The sequence below is a fragment of the Anguilla anguilla genome, chromosome 5, assembly GCF_013347855.1.
Source record: "Anguilla anguilla isolate fAngAng1 chromosome 5, fAngAng1.pri, whole genome shotgun sequence".
NCBI lineage: Eukaryota > Metazoa > Chordata > Actinopteri > Anguilliformes > Anguillidae > Anguilla > Anguilla anguilla.
In genome coordinates this window covers 15,093,055-15,117,856 of record NC_049205.1, presented here as the reverse complement: position 1 = coordinate 15,117,856, position 24,802 = coordinate 15,093,055, and the positions used below count along the sequence as shown (strand labels likewise).

General features: G+C 46.1%; 2 protein-coding genes across 6 annotated transcripts; both read right to left on the bottom strand.

The window, feature by feature from the left end:
* Positions 1–461: 461 nt before the first annotated feature.
* Positions 462–6,776, bottom strand: mmaa (metabolism of cobalamin associated A). 2 transcript variants are annotated; one of them, XM_035416650.1, is made up of 7 exons: positions 6,526–6,776; positions 5,731–6,131; positions 5,332–5,454; positions 4,469–4,639; positions 4,120–4,136; positions 3,807–3,956; positions 462–3,139 (listed from the first exon to the last, which is right to left on the bottom strand). In XM_035416650.1, the coding sequence occupies exons 2-7, from the start codon at positions 6,122–6,124 to the stop codon at positions 2,852–2,854; spliced, it is 1,143 nt and encodes a 380-aa protein (XP_035272541.1). In that variant the 5' UTR covers positions 6,125–6,131; positions 6,526–6,776; the 3' UTR covers positions 462–2,851. The 2 variants fall into 2 exon arrangements, with proteins under 2 accessions (XP_035272541.1, XP_035272540.1); XM_035416649.1 differs by having other exon boundaries at positions 4,120–4,205; positions 6,526–6,775.
* Positions 6,777–8,946: 2,170 nt separating this feature from the next.
* Positions 8,947–24,534, bottom strand: smad1 (SMAD family member 1). 4 transcript variants are annotated; one of them, XM_035420083.1, is made up of 7 exons: positions 24,404–24,534; positions 17,096–17,683; positions 13,199–13,462; positions 12,847–12,966; positions 10,968–11,189; positions 10,110–10,366; positions 8,947–9,621 (listed from the first exon to the last, which is right to left on the bottom strand). In XM_035420083.1, exons 2-7 carry the CDS (start codon positions 17,493–17,495, stop codon positions 9,478–9,480), a joined length of 1,407 nt encoding a protein of 468 aa, XP_035275974.1. In that variant the 5' UTR covers positions 17,496–17,683; positions 24,404–24,534; the 3' UTR covers positions 8,947–9,477. The 4 variants fall into 4 exon arrangements, with proteins under 4 accessions (XP_035275974.1, XP_035275977.1, XP_035275975.1 ...); XM_035420086.1 differs by having other exon boundaries at positions 12,847–12,963; XM_035420084.1 differs by having other exon boundaries at positions 24,323–24,475.
* Between the last annotated feature and the right edge of the window lie 268 nt (positions 24,535–24,802).

Here is a 24,802-nt window from a genome sequence, read left to right as displayed (position 1 = left end):
ACTGTTTTTATTATTGTAAACGTCATTGTGAAACACTTATTTTTGGATAAGACATTTTATTCAAGTTAGTAATTATGAGGGTGAGTGAAATGGGGCAATGTAGATGAATAAAACCGTTATGACTTTGAGAACAACAGACAAAATAGCAGTTATTGACTTCATGTTATGCATCAGAGTTAACTGGAAATGATTTTATTCTTGTGTACAAGGGCTAAGGTCAATTACTAGTTTCTGAGTTCCAAACCACCCCCCATTATTTTACATTGAACTACTTACTTGCTTTCTAAAATCCTGAAAGAGACCAGCAGTTTATTTTGCATGTAATCAATCCACACAGCTGGATATGTACTTGAAGCTATCACAGTTCAGTCCATTTTTCAGTAGTGTCCGACCTGAGAACTGAACCTACAGCCTCTGGGTTCGAATCTAAGCTCCTTATCAACTATACAGAACAACATCGCCATCCTGAAAGACAATGTCATTTATTTAACAATATTAATTTAGTCAGGCACAGGAAGAACATACAATGGATGTTTCTCACTAGTCCGTGAGAAAGCATAATTTTGTTTGGCGTTCTTTTTGACGTAGTAAACATGCAACCAATTTGTTTACAAGTGTTTCTGATAAACAGCAGATGATTTCCCAAAAACATCTTAACATCAAAACATTTTAACCTCTGCACTGCTTCTCTGAGAGATGAATCTGTTGTTTTGTTTCCAATAAATTATTCTCAAATGCAGAAGAGTACAAAGTGGAAATGTCTATTAAAATAAAGAGAAAACAACCCTTCAATAAAATACTTTATATTCATTATGTCATCATTTAACGGTGGGAAAAGAAACTCCACTCCAGTTTCAAATCCAAACCATGGCTGTTATAATGTATCTTTGAACATATACATGCAAATTATTCAGTTTAAGTGCATGTACTGTCTGAATGTGCTTATGTGTGCTACTTTAAAGCACGTTTAATTCACAAATCCAAAGCTTAGACAATTGCCCCATGAAGCCTTTCACATCTGAGGAATCTTAGTAAGAAGTGGTTTATTCAGTGTTTCAACGTGCAGCAGTTGTGCTAACTGTGAAACACTGTCTCCTTTCAGAGCACAAAACGCTGTCAGATGTTGCGGTGTTGGCATAGAAACCCGATAGGGTTAAGTCGAACACGAAAAAGAATTATGGTGCTCTTAAAATAATTCCGTATGACTGCAAATACAGTAGGTTTCCATTATAGAATTGATTTCTGATGTCCATTTATTATGAACATGGGGGGGAATGGGGATTCAGTGTCTATATGCTGAATTTGTTTCTTTCAGTTGGAATCTATGCAACTCAAAGAAACAACAAAAATGGTTTTTGTCACACCTCTCCAACAGAAGTGTTTTATTATTCAACTATGAGTTGCTGACAAGTCTCGCAAAAACAACTTAAACACTGATGTGAATAATTGATTTATACTGCCATCTAGTGGCAGTGACAAAGGAAACGTAACTCCTGACTTCCACATGTCAACTATTCTGTGGTATGTGAAATTGCTTCAGTATCTTTTCAGCTGTATAAATTAAGATGTAAAATGTAGAATGTAACATATAACATATTTTAAAAGTTATTAGATTATCTCACATGCATGTAGAATAATGAATACCTATGTCCTGTAAGAATTCCATGGACAGTAATGAGCATCATCAGTCAAGCAGTCTGGCAGTTATACAGAGTAGGGAATACTTTATTTGTATTTTGTTGAGTGCCAGTTTTGTCTGTTCATTCAAAGTGGTGTACAATGGACTCCTTGACTGGATACCCCACCAATGAACAGGCTTCATGTGGTTTTGTGGTTACAAACGTAGAAAGTCTAGTAACAACAAAACTAAGCCTCTGTGCACAGATGTATGGCTGAATTGTTTTGAAGGCTCATTAAAAATCTTAACATGGGATCTATCACTCTCCAGATGTTTATAAACAACACAGTGGTTACCAGTGTTAAAATAAACTTCAGCTTCCTTTCCAGCTTAATAGTCAAACTGCTGGCCATGTCTGGAGCAAGTACCAGTGACAGAATACTAATTAAGCACGTTTTTTTTTTTTTTGATGGTCAAGACTTGGAAAAAGACTGTCGGCAGAATTGTGACCTAGGCTGCAGAGACTTGTGAAAAAGAAAAGCCAGCTGGCACTTCGGCTGTGCTGGCTTTCTTTCTCTGAAATAAATCTTCTCTGTGAAAGCATCAGCTTCACAAGAACACACTCTGAGCCTGCACATTCAGGCAGTGTTCCCTTAGTAACAAGCTTGTGGTAACAAGCCAATTGGCAACTTGGTCTTTTGTTTTTAGCTTGTTCTTAGACTGCTGTTAAAGGCAATTGTGATTCTGACTTTGATTTTGGCCTTGCAATGTCATGGTTTTTTCCCCACTTTTTTTGGGAGACTGCTGATGTCATCTTGGCCTGGCATTCTAAAATCGCCTAGCAACCCTGGTGCTGGCACTGAGAGTGAGGTCTTCATCCACCATCCTTCCAAGGCCACCATCCTTCCAAGGCAGAGAAGGTTCTGGAATCTCTGCCATGCTGGAACAGAGAGCTCACAGAGAAGGTCCCTGTGGTTGAGGGAATTCGCAGCAAAACTGGATCACTTCAAGAACACAGGGCAACAGGTCAGGTACACAGACAGACTGTCCTGTCCTAACCACACCGAAAGATAACAAGAACTTGTATGATATAGTTTCACTTCACTGATTTATTTCATTCAAACCAGACAATTAAAAAAATCTAATAAAATTAAAATCAGTCCCCCTGCATATGAAAGGGTAAAACAGTTTGTGGCTGTGCGTGCTGGAGGCCTCAGGCCACCGCGGGCGTCGTCACTGCGCCGAGGAGAAGGCCCGGAGCAGCAGGTCGGCCGCCAGGCCGGGGGAGATGTCCCCGCGGGTCACGCGGTCCTCCAGCGAGGGCAGGGCGTCCCTGACGGCGGGGTGGTCCCGGAAGTGGCGCAGGACGTTCTCCTGGATCAGGCTCCACATCCACACCTTCTGCTGGCTCCGCCTCCGGGCCTGCAGCTGCCCGCCGCGCAGTGCCGCCGCCCGGAACTCCTGCATGCGGGCCCAGAGCTCCGGCACGCCCTCGCCCGTCACCGATGACAGCCGCGCCACCTGCCCACAGAGCGCGCGTTTAAAACCGGGGTCGCCCAAACCCTGCTCCTGGAGCATCTACCACGGGTTTTCACTCCAGCCCTAACAAAGCGCACCTCATTCTACAGCTAGAGATCTGGTTGAGCTGCTAACTAGTACAATCAGGTGTGTCACTTTAGGGTTGGAGTAAAAACCTACAGGATGGTGGATGTCCAGGAACAGTGTTGGGCAGCTCGACATTAAACAGACTGGATAGCTCAGCAATCATGTTTCTGCAGGGCCGGTGTGTGTACAGATTTTCCCTTTCACAGGTTGTACTGGTATATAGAGTATGTGTGTGATACAGAGCTAACTGTTCCATACCGGGGTACATGAATTGTCTTTGGCTGTCATTCTTGAATTATCTAAAAATTTCACTAAAATATCAGGTAATGGATTTGGTTCATTAAATAGTAATGTGCAGAACATGGCATGTAATCCATAAACAGATATGGGCCTTCTTGCCCACCCTTGATCCAGACCCACCAGATATCCTGTGTTATTAGCATTGCTAGCCTGGCTTCATGTCTGCAAATTCATTAAGGGGCAAGACCAAGAATGATACTGTGGAAATCAGCATTCAGTATTGTGAATTGGCACCAGAAATTGCTTCCAACAGGATGTGGTTAGGAAACAGAAAAGCACATACCTTTGGGTTCCATGTTTTGGACTTTTTCCTTAGCAGCTTCAGGGCGCTGGTATACTCAGCTTGTATCCTGCGTGCAGGAACCAGCAAATCTCCGTCTGCTTTGGTGACCACGACCATGTCAGCCATTTCAATGATCCCTCTCTTGATCCCCTATGCACAATCAGTTCAACTGTATTAGCCCAGTAGCCTTGGACGTAAGTACAGCTAATGAGAGAATTCACCACAGCAACAGAGATGCATACTGGACTCAACTAAAACAGAGGTGAAGGCCTTGGTTCAGGCTCCTGTCAATGCTACAGTTCCTCAGACTGACCTGCAGTTCATCGCCCCCTGCAGGTGGAATCAGTAAAACAAACATATCCACCATGTCTGCAACTGCAAACTCTGATTGGCCCACGCCTAATGTAAACAACAAAGATAATATTAATGGAAGCCAAACTCCCCTCTACCCTGTGACCACATTTACATGCAACTTATAATTTTCCAGAAATAAACATTTTTTCTCATAAAACAAAGCTCCACACTTAAAAGAAAAGCAAGCCATGATATGAGTACTAATACAACACTACAAAATTATACTGCATTATAATACCTGACAGAATAATTGTTCCGTATAACCAGACAGTAATATCTCTACATACACCTGAACAGTAGAACCTTACCTACTGTTTCCACTAAAACTATATCGTACCCGGCTCCTTCACACAGAACTATGGCCTCATTGGTGGTCCTGGTGACCCCTCCCAGCGTGCCGGACGTGGGGGACGGTCGGATGAAGGCCTGCATGTCCCTAGACAGCTCTGTCATGCGGGTCTTATCGCCCATTAAAGACCCTGAAACACAGACGGAAACAGGTTGTCTCAGAGCAGCTGCATTGACTGAACCCAAGAAGATAAGGATACGCAAAGCACTAAAACTACAGATAGAGGTGAGGGAACACCTTATATGATGGGTTAACAAGGGAATGCTTAAAGGAAAGATTCCCTTAAAACTGTAGCCGTATCTATGTGAGATAATACAAACATCCAGAGAGATATATGCATAATGCCCTCCTTTATAAAACAGAACTACTAAAAAGCTATATCACACTCAGTGCCACAGTTGGGAAGAACGCCACTCTTTAACACTCATTGTATAATACAAAAAGCACTGAATGTGTACACTCTCATTCATGCTCTTGCCAGTATTTCATCATCATTGTGATTTTCAAATCAATCATATATACATTTCCAAGCATCTGTGCTGTGTCAAAAAATACGTTGGCACCTCACTGAGATATTTTTACTTAACTTAATCTTGCAAGAAAATGCACACACCCACTTTTGTTTGCTTTACCTCAATCCCCCACAATGCATTGCAAACTATGTTACACTATGGTGAAATGTATGATGGGAAATGTATTCCAACTTATCTGAAATTTAACTGCACAGAATAGAATTATAAAAAAAAACATCCTTTAATTAGCATCCTTGGTGGAACAACCTCCAACCCTACAAAACTGTTGCAGACCACTGTTGATGCTTACCGCCTGTAGTGCAGGAGGAGGGGTCTACGGCCAAAACTGAAACTTTGTGGCCACTTCCAGTCAGCATTTTCCCAAACACCTCAATGAAGGAAGACTTGCCTGCCCCTGGGGGACCCGACAGCCCTGGAACACAACAGGAAACAATTTGAGTCACAACTGGAACATCCACACCAACAAAACCCACACATGTTAAGGCAATGAAAATAAGTATTGGATTATTCATTCATCTGTTTTCTTTCAATAATTAGAACAGTATAATAAATTAAGTACTTATTGAATTGTGTTTATAATGTAGTCTAAAATACAGCAATATGGAGAGAGACAGAGAGCAATTAGAACACTCTGACCTACTCTAAAAGCCAAAGATAAACAGAGATTGTGAGGTTTGTTAACACTGACCTATTCTAAAAGCCAAAGGGTTCCCTCCGTTAAGTTGCTCCTGTTGGCGCCGGTGGGCGAGGACTCTTTGGAGCAGAACCTGCGCCAGCTCCTTCTTCCGAGGGTGCTGGGTCTCCACCAGGGTTATGGACTCCGCCAGACAGGCCCTCTGCCCCGTCACGAGTCCCTCGTATAGCCGCGCCAGGACCCTGCTCTCCCTGTCCGTCAGCTCGCCCATGTGAGGATTGAGGGCTGACTGCATGCAGTAGCGCCGTCGCTGCTGCGCGGCCAGTGATGCTGGCCGGCCCAGATCCAAAGCCACCTTACAGCCCACAGAGCGGCCGAGGCATGCAGTCCACGCAGGTGAAAACATGTTTGCACGGTGAAGCACACACAAGACCTTTGAAGGTCCCATTGTTCACCTAAAACACATGTCAGTGGTTGTACTGTATAAGTTACTAGTCTACTACAATACCTAGTGATGTTATCAATGTGCGCGTAATACACACTGTTACCAGACTGTCCTTAGCAGCATGATTATTTACTCAGGTAAACAGCAACATGCAGTTAGCAACTGTATAGCACTAGCTATGCAACCAACATTTACATTACACGAAGTACAGCCCTGACCTGTCCTTTTATGTTTTCGTAAACTGAAGTCAGCCAAACGACAGATTTAACTAACAAGACAGAGGGTTGTATTGCATTATTTGTGTGTCTAAAACAAGCAGAAGTCAATTAGCTCACACTATCAGTGACTTGAAATTCCCATAATCGCTCATATCGCTAGCTAGCTCATAATATATAAACACTTACCCGGCCCAAAGATAGCTTCCTACTGCTTTGCTACCACGTTTTCACGGACATTCGTTCGCAGTCATTTAGACGGCAGGTTGTACACATTATAAGGCAGTGAATTACATTTAGAAAGCCACTATTGGATTAGTAAGAACGTACAGGCAAGTTGACCTAGCTAATAGTAACAGTCCACCTTGACAGCTGTGAAAAACATGAATTACACCATAGATATCTATGATTAGTACCCACTTCAGTTCCTTAACATAACTACTTCCTGTAACCTGGACAACTTCTTCCTGTGACATTACTTCAAGAGAAATTGAATGTTATGATTATTTCCCAATTCCCATAATTTTCTTTACATTTGTAGTAATTATATTTGAGCGAGTTGAAGAGCGGGACGTATATTTGTAAGATAGAAACACAAGTATTTTCTCTTTATACTTTTATCTCACAGGGAGGTGCACCTTACACCAGCTGTAGAGAGTTAATATAACAGTATACTTTTTGAACCACTAGATGACAGTCTTTACGTACTGGTGTGTATCTACGAAAAAGCCGTTGCTGTTAACAAGAAAAGACTGCAGTGGACCAAGCACCATTAACATTGGACCAAAGAGATTGGGGTAAGGCAGATGTGCATCCTTTTAGACCAGCGGATCATAGTTGTTTTTTAGTTGTCAGAGGAACTGGTTTCTCTTTAACTGCATTGAGTTCTTTCTGTAGTTGGGAAATTTTAGAATGGTTTCTTTTGCAAGACACCACAATATATGTATCTACCACCTCTTCATCTTCTTCGTCTTCTCTTGTTAACATTACTGCCCATCAGTTGGACCCTCCTGAATGTGTACTGAACACAGCACCTGGTAATCTTAAACTACTTTACTATTTCTCATGGGGAATAACCTTGCCACAATATGTTTACTTGGCCTCTCACATCTATGCATAACACCTTCTTCGTCAATCTAAATACACCTCAACCCCCTCTCACCCCCATTTGCAAAATGATTGAATAGACTTCCAATAATTTCATAATAATTAAAGCCAACGGATGCTATTTTGAGAAAAGCTGTCTAAGATTATTTTTAAATAAAACTAATCTTTTTGTGTTATCTTTTTTGTTACCTCAGAGATTGAATTTATGACAGGACTGGATGTATCTCCATGAAAATAAAACACAAAATACTACATTAATTAGTTTGTATGAACAAGTTGTACTGTCACATCTCTCTTCAGGGTCCCCTTGTTGATCCATCGAGTTTTCACTGAGTGTGGCATAGTGGGTAAGAACCTTAACTGGGGACCCTTAACTGCTGGGGAAATGGAAACAGAACTGCCTCAGCGAATATCCCGTTGTGAAAACTAGCAGTATTAAGGTGTTTAATAAAGGATGTGAATGTCTGCAAAGTCAATCAGCTCCAAATTAATATCCCATGTACTGTATTCATACCAATTATGACTTTACAATACTAGGTATTACTGAACACTTCCATTCCATATCTTACTGATAACGTGGAGAGGACTTTGTCAATGGAATAAAAAATGTGTATGCACAGGCATGCGTTTCTCACTCCAGTACGAACTCCCTTACACACATGCATGTGCACACACACACACAAACAAAATATACAGAAAATTTAAACAAATAAGGCAATTCTTGTAATGAAATGATTTTATTGAATCTTCCAGGAGAGGCCTGATAGCTGTTCAATTTAACTGCTTTCTGGGAATATGACTCTGGAGCAAAATTCTCAAAAGGGAAACAATGCGGGGACGTGGAAAGTGCAGATACAACAAATAAATGAAAACATGTTAAAAAATACAAACATTTGACATTTTAATTAACCGTGAATGGGTTTTCCTGAAGTTAAAAAAAAAATTTAAGTACGAAATTAAAATTCTTGTTTTATAAAACAATACTGTATGGCCATCAGTAACTCGGCTCAGCTCTCAACTTTTTTTCTGTCTACAACTTAAAAAAAAAAAAAAAAAAAAGGTTCATTATCAAAAAGGCTCGGCCAACACATTTCATAACGTTTATTCATCGAAGCCCTGCGGGGCCAATGAAATAGGAGGACACAGATGGACAGAATTTTCCACAAGGCAGCCGTAAACACAAGCTGTACCGTGCGCTGCTCAGAAATACTCCGCTGTGGCCGCGCGTCATCGCGTTATTAGCAACAGCGGACACCGGCACCTCTATTCAAACAGCACTACACTTCCAGAGATTGCACAGCACTTATTCTAACAGTCAGTTTATCTAAACACTCAGCGGAACATTACGATAATGCAAATTGAGAAATACACACATTTTTTTCCCCACCTTACCAACACTACACCCCCCCCTCCCCCTCCCGGCCTCCCCCTCCCGCCCCCCCGCCCCTCCCACCCCTACCCAGCTATGAGGTCCTCAACTGGAACTGTGTGCTACATTTATTATTTTTTTCAGTTCTACAAAAGAACGAGGACGCATCTGGGAGACGTTTACTTTAACTGCTGTCCTAATATAGCCATAAACAAATTGTATTTAAATTCCTTTTTTTGATATGACCACTCTAAATGCTTTTTATTTAGCCCAGTTGCCCTCTGTTCTGCGCAGGTGTACAACTGCTAGCACCTCGAGATTACCCTGGGTCAGCCATGGAATACTGTAGTGTAAACTGGAAACATGATGAAATGGAAAGGGCTAGAACGAGAGCAGGAGGGAACTGGCAATGAGTATAATGGTCTAATTATTACAGTTGGTCACAAATATCAAGTAACTTCCAGAAACTTAGTCACCCCCCCAACCCCCCACCCACTAGTCTGCCATGTGCCCGATTCGGACGTCCTTCAAGTAAAACACCCCCCCCCCCCACCCTTCAAAAAATCCCAGTACTGGCACTCAATTTTCAATATAGTATGCAGTCCAGCACTGTTCCCAGATCAGTCTAGGGCACTGATGTAGTCCAGCAATGGTCCCAGTTAAGTCTAGGACACTGAAGAGATGGGGTTGTGGGGGGACCCCATTTGAGTGAGCACTTTATCCAGCCACTGCAGGGGACCGTGCAGGTGAATCTCGATCCAGCAGGGGGTGCTGGTGACATCCTGCCGGTGATACTCGGCACCCCAGCCCTGGAACACAGCCACAAGCACCGCTGCACATTAATCACACATCATACTCATGCAGTCTTTAATTCCCCAGCTGCCCCTAAAATCCACAATAAGGATCAACAAAATTAATTAGTCTGCAATTTTACCTGACCTGCTGATGGTATGGTCTGCATGAAAATGCAGACTGAAGCCATATTAACTGGAATTATGTATGTGTGTTCGTATGGTTGTGTGTGTATGTGTGTGTGTGCGTGTGTGTGAAAGAGAGCGTGTGTGATGCCTATGCCTTTATGCATGGGTGTGTGTGTGTGTGTGTGTGTGTGATGCCTATGCAGTTGTGCGTGCGTGTGTCTGTGTGTGCGTGCGTGTGTCTGTGTGATGGCTATGCGTGTGTGCATGTGAGAGAGAGAGAGAGAGCATGCGTGTGGATATGCATATACATGAAGGTATCTCCTCAGGCTAGTGCATATGTGTTCGCATGCACACGAATGCAGCCCCCGGCGCGCTACCTTGACGAAGCTCATGCGGATGGTGCACATCTTGGTGAGCTCGTAGACGGCCTCGAAGCCGTGGTTGACGGACTGGGCGAGGAGCTCGGCGAACTCCTGGTTGTTGAAGATCTTGAGGCTGCAGCCGCTGGGGATCTTGCAGACGGTGGTGGGGTGGAAGCCGTGGTGGTAGTTGCAGTTGCGGCTCTGGACGAAGATGCTGCTGTCGCTCAGGCACTCGGCGTACACCTCGCCCCCCACGTAGTACAGGTGCACGCCTGAGGGAGAAACGCTAGCTGAGAGCGCCGCTAATTGCTCCTGAATTCGCCCCTCTACCCGTAAGCCTGGAGCACTGATGCCCATTACATCATTCGCTGAGTAGCTTTTAAACGCGCAAAACCATCGCACTCCCTCACACTGGACTACACATAAAGGTCGAGTGATGTAATCACTTCCTGCAGCGCTGTGTGCAGGATGCAAGCACTCCCACTCAAATGAGGTTTATATTTATATCGCTTCCAAATGACGTGCTCCAAATGATTATTATTGTTGCCGTAATAAAAATCCCCAAGGCCAGGCTGCTCGGAAGACTGAACAGTGGAGGAAAATACTTCAGAGGCGCTGCTTGTGTTCTGTGTGCACAAGCAAATATAATTGTACCATTAGAAGAAAACTGACTTTTGGTAGTGAGCTTAAATTACAAACCATTGGAAATCATATTATTTGCACTGTTTGGACATTTGAATTGATAGTGCCTGATATCAAGCTAGTGAGTTAGCAGGTTACAATGGAAGGAACTGGGTGTAAAATCAAAATGGCAGCCTGAAAACGTAAGGCCCATGAGAGTCTCCAGTGACTGTACCACCACACTTCTCCTACCTTTCCCAATGTGCCGCCGGGTGTTCTCGATGGTCGAGTTGCGGTTGACGTTGGACAGGAGGCCGAGGCAGAAGCGGTTGCGGTTGTTGGAGGGGTCGGTGAAGCCGTCGACCAGCACGCTGGTGGACGAGGCCTGGAAAGCCTCCCCCACGCGGTTGTTCAGCTCGTAGTAAACAATCGAGCACCAGTGCTTGGGCTCCTCATAGGCAACCGGCTGGACATCTGCAAAGGAAATACACAGTCACATGACATCCACACAGTCATTTGACATCCAGAGTAACATGATATCCACAGTCACATGACATCCAGTCACATGATATCCACACAGTTATATGACATCCACAGTCACATGATGTTCACCCAGCCATATGAAATCTACAGTCACATGACACCACAGGAAGTGCAGAAGATCACCTCCTTAACAGAAAAGCATACTTGTAGCAGGGAATCAAATGTGTGTTGCTTCTTTGGATGGATCACGTAACACCACTAGGTGGCCGGACTGAGACAGATGACTATTTGCATGCACTCTCACCTGAGAAACAGACTGGCTGCGTTCAGTAAGTCAACAGAGCAATCGTAAAGAACAAAGGTCCCTGCACCTCCTGCTTTGTCATTTGTATGTCCGAATAAATATTCCTGGTTATTTAAATCAGACCCTATGCTAGCTTAACTGCACTTTAAATATTTTGTTACAGCACACCAAAGAAATGGTTATTTGCATGTGTTTATCTAGAGTGCTAATTAGCTGCTACACTCATAGCTAGCTTGCTTTATTATTATTCTATATGCTTGTTACCAGGCTAATATGACAAAATTGCTAGATTTTTTATACATTCTCCTTTAAGATGTGGTGAAATTAAACCCCTGCCAAATACATCTCGCCATGAAAATGTGAAATTGTTGGGAGGACACTGGGTACATCTGGAAATACGATCTATGCAGACCAACCAGGAAATGGGAGCTTGTGGTGGAGCAAGAAATGGGTAATCACTCCACCTTTAACATTTAAACATCTCCCTGATTCAGCACACTTGTAATTTGGCCTCACATTGGTCAGAGTCATTGTGTAAACTGTAAACACACACAGTTAAAATGACCCAAAACGACGCAGTGAGCAGCGGGAAGCAGATCTGTAGATAAAGCTGGCAGTTCAGCCAGCCGCACTGTATCCGGGAGAGGTGGTGCCGGCTGGCTGCTCTCGGGGGACTGGATTATGTTTACCCTGCCCGTGTTTCTGCCACGCTTCCTCTGCCCCGGGGCACTAGCCGGCAGGTGTGTTTTGTCTACTTCGACAACGGAAGCTAGCCGCCCACGCAGGATGCAGCTCCTAGCGCCACTTTGGACAAACATTTCCATATATTTCCTCCGTTTCCCCTGCGTGTCAGGACTCTGTATAGCTGCCATTTTGTGCTGGATATGTAACAATAAATACGAAGTCTCTCAGAATAATAGCCCAAATGTAAACACTGTTACACACGCCCGCGAGGTGGATTTCCAGTCTGCTTATGGATCCAAAAACAAGGCCGAGCCTGATCTAAAATAAAGGAATTCAACACTGCCAACTCCAGAGCTACACAATGTGATAATGTTTAGCTCTCATATCCTATCCTGCAATACTGAACTCTCAGTACGGTGTACTGAGATGCATAGCTGGACCAATCAGCGGCAAAGGCCATCTGTCCAGCGGTGTAGTGATGTTGTGAAGGTAGTTCAGGCTGTGGGTGAGACACAACTCCACTCTCATTCACCTATCATGTGCAGGTGACACTGATGTACAGTGTTTCATGGTCTTGTAGTTCACAGACATTTTGTAGTTTTCTAGTACACAGAACACTATAATGAGCAGAGGCAATGTTACAGAGAGCTCATAAGTTACCTGGCCTACTGCTTATCTCTACTGGAAGGGGCGGGGCCAGCAGGCCGGTGTCCATTGGCTGGGGGCAGTCCTGAGTCACCTGTTCTTCTGGGGGCATGTACGCAGGCGGAGGGGTTTCTGCTGAAAATGCAAGAACATTATGTGCATAGGGCCTGATTTACTAAGACCTTCAGCGCATGAAAAACCAATTTGCACATGCCAATCTAATAACACAACCAATGATTAGAGCAACACAAATACCACGACCAATCAGTGAACATGTTACTGGCTTTTTGTGTGCTAAACAGACAAACAGAATTTCATAATGGATATTGATGCGCTCTTTGATGCGGGTCGGAGCGACGCGGCTCACCTGGCATGTGGAAGGGGCTCCCGGGGTCAGAGCTGGACGGGGACTGGGGGAAGGTGGCGCTGCTGCCCCCCTCTGGAGAGCTGGGGTAGCTGTTGTTGGGGGAGAGGGGGAAGGGGAGCCCGCCGGCCTGGGGGAAGGAGTCGGGGAAGGTGGCGTTGTGGGGCATGTGCGGCTCCGTCTGGTGCAGCGGGTTGCGGAAGCGCGGCAGCATGCTGTGCTTGGCGTTGAACTCGCTGTTCCGGGGTACCAGCACAGGGGGCAGCACTGAGGGGGAACACAGAGCAGTCGACGGTCAGCGGTCGAGGAAGTGGGAGCTCTTTCAGTTTGCGATGCTCGGCCCCTGGAATGGGGGCTGGATAAGCAGGCCTTTGTGTCAGCGCTCAGTGAGCTCTTGCATCCAGTTGGTTGTAAGCGACGCTGCCCTGATGGCAGGAAAGCTGAGGCCTTTCTACCACAGGCCACAGTCACACATCGCATCTGGCCCATGACCATGCTGGCCTGCTGTCATCTGTTCAGTCGTACAAATCTACGTCACCGTGCAACCATTCAAATCACTGCACATGGAAATGACTACACTAGTCATTGACTATATTTTTTTGCCATTTGTTGTTCATTCATTACATTACTGTAATAATACAAAAATAGTACAACTAGCTATACAACATCAATTGAATTTTTTTCACTCTTCCACGTGTGCTGTATTCCGAAATGCTTATGCTTATAATGCATGATCCTTCTGTGTCCTTTTTGGTTTCAGAATGTGTGCGTCATCGTATGTGGAAAATGTCAGTGACATTTTTCACAATAACGGGGCATGAAAAGTGCAGGAGATCAAAATGTCAGAATGTGGAAACACTCCTCCGCAGTGTCACTATGAGTGCACACACTCTTGCCCATGCAGAAGTCTTTATGGGAAAGCAAGCCAGAACAGTACTGGCCTGGGCTGAAGTGCACTTAGAGGAAGCCTAAATGTTGCTAACTCCCTGGCTACACTGAGGGGTAGCGGAACCTGGGCAAATAAAAATACACCATAAGGGTTTGCCACATTAAAGCTCAACTTTTTAGAGTCTTTTCAGAGAGAGCACACTTGTGCATCTCAATTAGCACACATCAAAAATGGGAGCACTGTAGGGCCCTGGATGCGTGCTCTTTCTCTCTCTTTCTGTAAGTGTGAAGTCTGCAATTTTCCCTTGAGACACAAGATGCAGAAGTTAATATCGTCCATTTTGGCCTCCCAATGAGTTTTAGCCTTGCTTATGTAAGAAGAGATGCAAAGTGACAATTTTCCATTATCTTTAAACTGAACTAGTACTGTGCAGTTGTTCCACACTCCAGAAGCCAATTTTCTGTTTAAATCTTCTACAGTCAAAAAAAACCCATTCTCCTAACAATTCCACTTTTCCTTTTGACTTTCCGTCACACCGGAGATCCTGGCCAAGGTCATGGCAGGGCCTCCTTCAGTGAAATCACACCCAGTTTAACACGACATCCTCATCTTGCCAGTTGGCAGATACCATTTCTATTGTTGATCAAGTACATAACGCCAACAATACAAAGTAAAATGAGGGAATATTAATATTCATGCTGGGAAAAACTGTCACCTAAAGAACTAAATGTACTATTACAACAGCACTCAAAGGCCAGCATGAATAATTGGGCATGAAGAGTGCTTTAAGATGACGGAGATCATGTGTCTGCATTTCTCGTTTCCGTGTCATGTGCGTTCGCATCAAGTGTCCGCATCACATGCAAGCGTTTCCAGCACAGCAATTACGACTAATCGTGTCTCTAAATGATTTACGACGCATGTGAAATTTCGCGTGGGTGGGTGGATAACTGCACGATAGTAAGTGCGCGTTTTGTTTTTCAATCGCGTGAAGTCCGGCGTGGGCGGAGCGGTGGGCGGGCCCAGCCAGGTGTTTCACCTCTTTGCCCTCTTCATCATTTCCTGCCATTGTGAGGCCTAACAGACTTCCTGTTCCTCCCCCCTCCCTCACACACACACACGCAGCTGGCCCAGAACACAGCTCTCATTTTCTCATTTGGCACGGCCGTTTCCTGTCCCCTCTGTGGACGACTGTATCTGCCCAGTCAGCTGACCGTCTTCTTCTGCTTAGCCGACAGAAAACAAGCTCTGAGCGCTTCAGCCCGGGAAAGTGAAAACTAATATCTGCGTTTCATATACTGCGGCTCTATCATTACAAGGACATTGCATCAAAAATACAGAGTGCCTGCCATACAGTGGGACAGTGTGATATGCCCAGATGACAGTGGACAGTTTGACATGGCCAGTTGACAGTAAACAGTATGACAAGCCCAGTTAACAGTGGAGAGTTTGACATGCCCAGTTGACAGTGGACAGTTTGACACGCCCAGTTGACAGTGGACAGTTTGACATGCCCAGTTGACCGTGGACAGTTTGACAAGCCCAGTTGACAGTGGACAGTGTGACATGTCCAGGTGACAGAGAGACAGTGTGACACATCCAGGTAAGAGGGGACACCCCAGTGACAGGACAGCGTGACACGTCGAAAACATGAGGAAAGAATGAACAGCCAGTCATGCGTAGAAGTAAAACACATCTACAGACCAGTGAATCCCTGAAGAAAGGCCTAAGGTAACAATTACACACACCCCTTATGGCTTGAAGATGGTTGCAGCTAACAGGGAGCACTGGGTAATCTGTGGAAGGCGCTTTTGTGTTGGTGCCAGTGCACGTGCATAACAGCAGCAGAGGAACAGAACGCAATTCAATTTCACATGGCCGCCATGCGCTAATGCAAGGGTGATGCATACTACGGATGCTGAGACGATGACTGCAGGCATCAAAGCAGGGTTCTGGCTCCAGCGTCTTTAAGGAGGCCTGCTAAGCGTGCTGGAAGCTATATCAATGGTGTAACTTTCCATTGCTATTATCCACAATGCAATTACTGCCATTCATTCAAGTGCACTTACCTTTTAGAAACAGAAGCTACTGTTCATTTGCAAGCTAAGGTTAGTCATAACTGTCCATTTCCAGTGGGGCTGACTGGCTCTTTCTGCTGCTCTTAACCATGCTGTGTATGACTTTGGTTGTATTAAGTGCAGAAAAGGGAACTCTGAACTTTATTTAGGTGCAGCATGAAGGCAGCCTAAGACAGACTATAAGAAGGAACAGAATATGTTAAGACAGACTTCCAAATAAAGCTCTTATCAGTTAGATAGAAAGCCTATTCAAATTAAAATACCAAAAGATAACATGATAAATGCATCACTTTTAACACGAACAGTGCAAATCTCAAGAGCTACATTACACAAAGACTGAGCAGGGTGTGAACCTGCTCATAAGCACCGCATAAATCACCAGCTGGTAATGTTATATGGTACATTTACGTTTTAGCATTCACGCTAGCTGACGCTCTTATCCAGAGCGACTTACAATGAGCACAAAAGGGTATTTCCAATTAATTGAATTCCATTTCAATGCATTTAAAATAAATAGCCACCTTTTCCTCCCTAAACGGTCTATCACCTGCGGTGCACATATTATGCTTAGAATGATGACTGCATTAAATACCACCTCCCCTGGTTATAAGCTAGCCTCTTTGACACCTATTACGTTTTGACTAACAGAACCGTATCAATGTTGAGCAGGTGGCCACTCGGGGCTTCAAACTGTTTAAACGCAATTACTGAAAACACGGTCTGAAATACACCTACGAATGTTTTGGCCCTCAGCATTAGCTGTATATACAGATTTATACACGCATTCACACTGTTTAATGATCCGGTTAGCCTGCGCTAACAGGGCTCCGTACATCTAAATGCTGGTGTTCGACGGAAGCGGCTAGCAAACCGAGCGGCGCGGCCAGCACACCTAGCGGCACGGCTAGCAAACCTAGCGGCACGGCGGCTCACCGGGGCTGTCCACTCTCTTGTAGTGGTAGGGGTTGATGCAGACGTCCTTCTGCTTGGAGCCGAAGGGGAACTCGCAGCACTCCAGGGCCTTGAGCTCGTGGTGCGACTGCAGGTCGGGCCAGCGCCACACGCGGCAGTAGATGACGTGCGGCAGGCCCTTGCGGTGGGACACCTGGAGCCGGCCGTCCAGCGAGCGCGGGATGGTGACGCAGCTGCTGGGCTGGCCGGGGCAGCTGAGCGCCCGCTCCAGCTCCTCCATGGCGCCCTTCTTCTTCTTCAGCTTCTTCACCAGGGCGTCCACCGCCTTCTCGGCCCACTTCTCCTCCTCGTCGCCCTGCTTCCAGCCCAGCAGCCTCTTCACTGCTGGGCTGGTGAAGGAGAACAGGCTGGTGACGTTCATCGCCCCCCCTCCCCGCGCCCCGATCTCCTTTGAGGACGCTGAGGCCCCGACCCCTTATCGAGACCGTCGGGTTGAGCGGACCAGCGCGGGCTCTCTCTCTCTCTCTCTCTGTCTCTCGCTCTCGGACCCTCGCGGGACGAACGTGGCGATGAGGCTCAGTCCTCCTTCTCCGGGGCAGGTCGGGACACCTGAAAGAGAGAAACAGGTCGGATTTACGACTGCGGCTGACGGGGGTGCTCTCACGGGTTTTATACGCTCAGGTCAAACCCCATGGGACTCATTGGTAACCCCTCCCAGTGCAAGATGGGGATTCATAGTTCGACTCAGAATGATGTCACTGAACTATTGATTCAATGACCTGACACAACCGGCAAAATTTTTCATGACGTAATACCTTCTTGAGAAACTTAATGGCAAGTGCACAATTCCAACAAATGTTTGGTATTTGGAGATCATTCAAAGGCGTTTTGCACTTGTATGACCAAAGGATTCAAAAATGCATATCCGACAAATCCTCACTTCCATACCCAGCATATGCATGCATTTAACCAGTGGTATACCATTAATATTTATTGACTTTGTATTGTGGTGACAGTTTCCCATCAGGGTAAAGAATAGAAAGCAAACATACAGTAAAGATTCCCCATCACAGATGACATAGGTTATTTGCCCATAGTTATTTGCCCATTAGACAATATCACAAACAACAAACTTTTAGAGAACAAGCACCATCTTCCTGTAATCACAACCTGTATAGCAACTGAAAGGAAGGAGATAGGTGAATAAAGGCCATCCCGTGCTATCCCAAAAGCCATATTCAGAGGCACACTCATGAAGCCATTACAGAAGCAAAGAAACCAGTACTCTGGGAGGCTAACGTGGAGCCAACCCAACGACAGTGAGCTGCCACAGAAATTAGATTGAATTTCACAAATTCTCTTTTCTAAAAACAAGGGAGGTAAGACCTGCCAGCTGGGTGGCACACTGTGGGCCGCAGAGGGTCGGTCCCCAGGGAACCCTTGCCTGGCTAAGGACGCGGTAATTCCGAATGTTCCTGGCCTTCAGCCGTCAGAGGGAAAAACAGCCTTTCTCCGCCATGTTCTCCCCAAACATGCCCAGCTTACAGACACCTCAGAGCAAAGTCTGTACCATTCAAAATCAGTCCAAGTTTCACACCGTTATTGCCATCAACTCGCTAAACGTTCCCTTCAAAGCGGCCCAAAACATTCTCAGCTGCAGTGACTCTTCATTGAGCTCGTGACTCAAGCGGAGTCATCTCTGACAGTAAATGTAGAAGTGGATTCAATTTCCTGCTAGCGAGAAACAAAATCACCAGCGGACATCTTTTCTGTCCATCCACTCCCCCCAACCACCCCTACCCCACCCCACCCCACCCCGCCAGTCCCTGGCTTGTATTCGCGCTCACATGACCGCTGTTTTATCCGCGCACGGGAGGAGGGAGATGTTTTAGACGCGCGCGTGGAGCCTTTTTTTAGCGCCGCCCGTGTTCTTATCGTCGTTTCTTGGCGTGAGTAATGCGTTATTTTTGGGCCGCCGCTGAGAGACGAGACGCTTTTATCCGCCGTGAAGCCCCGGGGCTGGGAGAGCAGGTGCCGCTCGCTGCCACGGGGACGGGCCCGCCGGGCCTGCCAGTCTGCGGGCGCGGGAAAAGCCGGAATCTTCTCCTAAATTTAGCCCCCGCGGGGCTGGTTCCCGCTGCTGGGGGGGGGGAGGGGGGCTTTTTCTGGGAAGGGCGTCCGTGTGGGCGAGCTGCGTGAAAGGAAATGTCTTTGAAGGGACATTTCTGCCCACGCCTACTGTGCCATGTTCAACCTGCCATTTCCCTCTTTTTCACTCCATGACTGACATCACTTCCTGTCCCCGTGTTTTTTTCTGCCTCGCAGCTGTGCGCCTGCGATGGGGGTGGAGAACAGGGAGGGGGAGTTTACGGGAATACGCATATATCTATGTGATTTCTCTGACACTACCAAGAGCTGAGTTACGGATTTCAGTACTGTCCTGTCAACTGAGGAGCCATTCACTGCTACGTTGCCTCAATATAAATGAAGGAACACCCGCACACCTGTGTGGATCATGCAGGATTTGCTTCACTGCAAATAAAGAACAATACTCTCACTGTAGCTTCGATATGAAGGGTCAATGCTATTTACACAATAAACAATAAAGGCCGAGGCTACCGCTACTAACCTCAGGAAGCGCTTCAGAACAGAGCTGGAAGATATGATGCTTTTATATCAGCACCAGTACAATTTCAACCATGATATGCCTTTTCAGGCAAAGACTGTCTCGTGGAGACCGTCCTTCAAACCTTTCTGAAAACTGACTATCCAGCTAACAGGCTAACCAATCTTCTTTAAAAAGCCTTGATTAGCGACAATGATACTTCAATCAAGCATGATGGATTTTATCACTACGTTTGAAGTAGAACTGCAGTAAAACTGCTAACTGCTTAGTATTTTCCCCCCATGACGTATCGTTCAAAATCAGGCCAGCTTTCAGATCGTTATTTCCGTCAACTCGCTAAACATTCTCTTCAAAGCGGCCAAGGCCAAAAAAAAGCGAGTCTTTATTGAGCTTGTGACTCAAGCAGACTCATCACTGATTGTAAATGTAGAAGTGGATTCCATTTTCTCACCTATGCTCACTTGCAGCAAGGCGTGCCAACCAAGGCATATGTTTTCCACGGCATTCCACAGTAATGAGCAACACAAATGCACTTCTACAAATGAACAGAATGAATCAACATTAGCATGGGCATACCAACAACTTTGAAACCATGTGCCCAAATGATTCGAAATTAGGAATAAATATTTTCAGGTTAAGTTTAGGACTTTCCAATATATTCAGAGAAACAGACGAGACAGTGAAACAATGAGAACATGAAATTCTTTGTTTACTGATCGTGCTAATATGATTGCATTGTTTATTAACCAACAATATGAATACAATATATTGTGACATGTAGGCTATTGTGCATATCATTTAAACATCTGGAAAAAGCATGGTATGATTTTCCGGGCATATCGCCCATCCCTACTTCACAGTGAATGATATTCCCTAATAGAAGACACTCCAATCATGGAAAATCCTAAGAGCTCATCCTGGAAGTTCTCCTTAGAAAAGAACTCAGCCAAACTCATTCATTTGCCTTCCACTAGGTTTAGAATCCACAGAAGCTGTAAATATCTATCCATGAATACGCTTTTTGGGAATTTTTATTCTTCTGATATACTTAACAGCTCCAGCACAGAGCTGGACATTTCCGACCACGCCCTTTACAGACACCTTCTGCTGCCACGCCCTTTATGCACACGACGCCAACCCACAAATCTGCCACCATGATGTCCATATGACTGCCGCCGACAGCCCGAGGATCTTCGACCAGCTGTCCAGCTGTAACACACGGCGTTAAATCAAATTCCACACCGCTCCAGATCGCGGGTAAAGCCGTCCGGATCCGGGAGCACAACCGCCGTTCGCAGTCGCACAATCGGTGATTCATTCGCACAGGGGTCGAGACGCGCGTCCTGTTGACGTTGGAGACCAGGCTGGTTTGCGGGTCGCCCCGTTCAGCAGACAAAATAAACGGCGCCCTCGCTCCAGCCGAGTGCGGCTCGGCAGACGTCAACACGGCAGCCCTGAAACGCGACGCGCCGAGGCGCCCGACCGCCGGGAGCGAGAGGAACGCGCGACCGCTACGGGGCGGCGGGTCGCGTTTCAGCGCTAGCAGTGCGTATCCATGCCTAGCCATAAGAGAAAGACTGAGAAGTGAACAGAAACCCCGCGGTCACCTTCCATTCCACCTCAGATTCTCCGTCTCCCATCCCAATTAAAATAATAATAAAAATTTTTTGAAAACCTTTAAGCCGCCATTTTCCCCGGCCCTAAATGCACCGTTCGCTTTGCCGACGCGCCTTAATGACCACGGCTGGTTGAAGCAAACGATCCGTTTCCACCCCCTCCGCTATAAAGCCTGACAAAACACAGCAATTAAAGAGAGAGGAAGTGAGTGAGCGTGCGTGCGCGAGCGCCTTCCTGTAAACGCTCGCAGTCGGGTGTTCACGGAAAGCCAGCGCCGTGCGACATGACTGACCGACCGCCTGCCCGGTGCTGCCGCTGCCCGCCCGGATGGCTCTGTGCCGCTAATCGACTCAGGATCTCCTGCAGCGGAGGGGGGGGGGGGGGGGGCGGGGGGGGGGGATGCAGTAATGCTGCTCTCCGGGGAGCTCCCGGGGGACCCTGCATTATGCGCGTCTTACATTATTTATCAAGGCTGTGATGGGGGGCCTCCATTAGCCTGCCCGCTCGGTTACGGCCTCCGCCCGTGAGAGGGCCGGGAGAGGCCCGGCCGTACTGCGGTTTAATATGCGCGGCCTGCTCTGGGTCACACCCCAAACAACACCGCGTTCTAGCGCCACACTCGTCGTCTGCGCCTTTTCCAATCCGATCGACACTAATGAAGATCCCTGTAGGCAAATCTGCTCACCCTAATAATCAACGCCGAGGCCTTCCGACTTACATTAACTGTATGAACACCTGGACGGACGTGCACACTGGTAACGGCGAGCTGGTGAACGGTAACGCAGAGTGCTGAATGCAGACGGACATTTCCAGTCTCTATGATGGAGGACGGCAGGCGTGGATCTGCTGCCTCAGGCTGCAGCTCAATGCTGGCGGCACGCACTGCTCCTGACCTGCGACAGCGACCTTGTGAGGGAGAACCCTTAACATGCAAGTCCCGGGCAGACCATAATGAAAGGCGGCAGGTGTGTCTGTCCTCTGGAGGCCCGGCATATGGAGGTCCAGCGTTCTCCGTGACAACACGGTGCGCGTTCCTGACACGGGTCGAGAGCAGCGCTTAGCTTTCCGTATAAATCAGGGGCTCTCTACCGTTCGGACAGCATGAGCCAGACATCCCAATCAGTGTGGGACAACAGGGGGAAAAAACGTACACACACACACATACACACACACAATTCTATTCCGACAGAAAGGCCAATAATTAAAATATTAAATATTACTATATTAAAACAAAATAATCAGACGATGCTTTGAATTTTGATCACCAATTTAAATTCTCTCCATAAAAACTACGCACACAGAGACGCACACAGAGTGTGTGTGGACGTGTTCTGCGAATGTACAGAGCCTGATCTGGGCTGCATCATTATGCAGAGAGGGCCACAGTGTGAGACATAAAGCTGGCGGTGGGTGGTCCGCGTTTCATCATTTCTGTTGTAATCCTCGCTCTCACCATTACGCACGGCGTACAGAATTCCGAGCATCAAACCACTCCGCTGCATATACAGCGGAGTAATTTACACACCACCCCACGCAAACAGCAATGCGCTCGCAATTTCCATTATGCTTCCTAAGATTTCAATCATCGCACGATGCGTGATGTCAGAAGCTCCGGTGTTGCGGCAGTATAAAAAGCAAGTGTGCAAAAGCGGCAACTGCAACTCGGTATCCAAAGAGCATCCGGGTTCTTCAAAGAAATAAGAGGAGGACTGAATTAAATCGAGCACAAGGACAGATCTGATCTGTGGGGCTGGGTGATGAGAAGACATTCATCCTGAGCTGCACAGTGGTTCTTGTCCTGTGCAGCACAAAGGCCTGGATGCTCACAATAAACACGGAAGCTAAGGAAAACCGACTCAGTGCTCAAATGTGGCCCATCGTCATCCATATCCATATACCCATCTAAGCCTGTTCTCCTTGTGGAGCATCACAGCACAGGGGGTCCATGACCAGAGGGGCCACACCCTATACAGGATGCCAAGCCATCACAAGGGCATACATGCAGGCATATGCGCATGTTCACACACACAACGGTGCACGAACACATACACACGGACACACACACACACACACTCACACACACAACCATGCACACACCACGCACACACACACACACACACACACACACACACACACACACACACACACAACCAAGGGACAATTTGTCACTGGATTCTGAGCAGATATCAAAGTAACCAAAGAAAGCTCCACATAAAGAACATACAATATCCCTCCAGCCAACAGCGACTTCGCACACAACACCCCCCCCCCCCTCCCCCAAGAGCTGAGGATCAGCCGTGCCCCCTGCAATGCCCTGGCAACAAATTATTCAACTCCTCATCCAACTTACTCAACAATTACTCATCAATTATTCTATTTTCATACACATCGAGATATAGCTTTACCTCGCAACTTAAATTGTGCTTGCCAACTCCCAACCTGGCTGTATTTTGTATTCTTGTATTGATGGTCCATAATAATACTTTGCAACTGCAATGAATACAGCAGAGAAAAGCAATTTTACACTGGCTATGCCTGTGTGCACAAAATATCTACAAAACATTCTCACTATAATTGGAAGCATGCACAACAGCAGAATTTTAAGATTTCAATGCTAAAATGTGAATTCACCCTGAGTCTGACATCTTGCGGTTAGACTCTGCAGGTATATTCATGACTTACAAACATCAAGAAACTAAACAAAATCTTAACAGCATGCAAAACAAAAACGTCCGCATGAGCTAAACAAATATAGTTACTAAACACACATTCAAATGCCTTCTGTCGTTTTCAATGCATTAAACAGAAATATCACAGCAAGAGACGCAAACTCGAGACGCAATCACTCGTTTTAAAAATACCGCACACGATAAACACTGCTATGGTAATTAGCAAGCTAACTTGATGGCTAGCTCTCCAGTATGACTCAAAGTTTGAAGACTCAAATTAAAAAGCGTGCAACCCTTAAGAAACATTCAAAAGAAGCATTCAATCATATAATTTACCATTCAGTAAATGTGGTAAGAAGAGAGACCGGTTCAAGGTAACTTTTTCTGTTATGTTCAGATAAGTGGAGTAAAGTTTACCTCCAATGCGAAGCGATCGCGGTGCGCACCGTAACTCGCTTCCAAACCTCCACACAGCCTGGCTCAGGCTGCTCTCCCTGGCGTCAGTGAGTCGCGAACCGCCTCACCCTCCGCACACCATTCAGTATCAGTCCGCGGGATCCAGTCTGGGCGGTCCAGGAGCCCCGCTTTTAGACATTAACATGTTCATGCACAGTGGATGGAAGAGATTATGTAACTGTATAACAATGTAACAATGTATTCTTTCCTTGAGTTCAGCCAGCTGGTCAACAGTGCCATGTCCATTTTATGCCAAGTCCATTGTGAGAGTATGTCATTTGTAGTACCGGGTTGTTTTTGAAATGCTGGTAGTCAGCTTGAGTTGAAATGGCAACAGTCCTTTGAACATGACAATATATT

Excerpts from the sequence above, each read along its gene's own strand:
- smad1 (XM_035420083.1), bottom strand. The coding sequence starts at position 17,495 with ATGAACGTCACCAGCCTGTTCTCCTTCACCAGCCCAGCAGTGAAGAGG. Across the intron at positions 11,190-12,846 it reads AGAGATAAGCAGTAGGCCAG|ATGTCCAGCCGGTTGCCTAT; the intron begins GTAACTTATGAG and ends TTTCCTTTGCAG. Across the intron at positions 10,367-10,967 it reads CCGGCGGCACATTGGGAAAG|GCGTGCACCTGTACTACGTG; the intron begins GTAGGAGAAGTG and ends TTTCTCCCTCAG.
- mmaa (XM_035416649.1), bottom strand. The coding sequence starts at position 6,124 with ATGGGACCTTCAAAGGTCTTGTGTGTGCTTCACCGTGCAAACATGTTT. Across the intron at positions 3,957-4,119 it reads CAGGGGGCGATGAACTGCAG|GGGATCAAGAGAGGGATCAT; the intron begins GTCAGTCTGAGG and ends GATTGTGCATAG. Across the intron at positions 3,140-3,806 it reads CCAAAACATGGAACCCAAAG|GTGGCGCGGCTGTCATCGGT; the intron begins GTATGTGCTTTT and ends CTCTGTGGGCAG.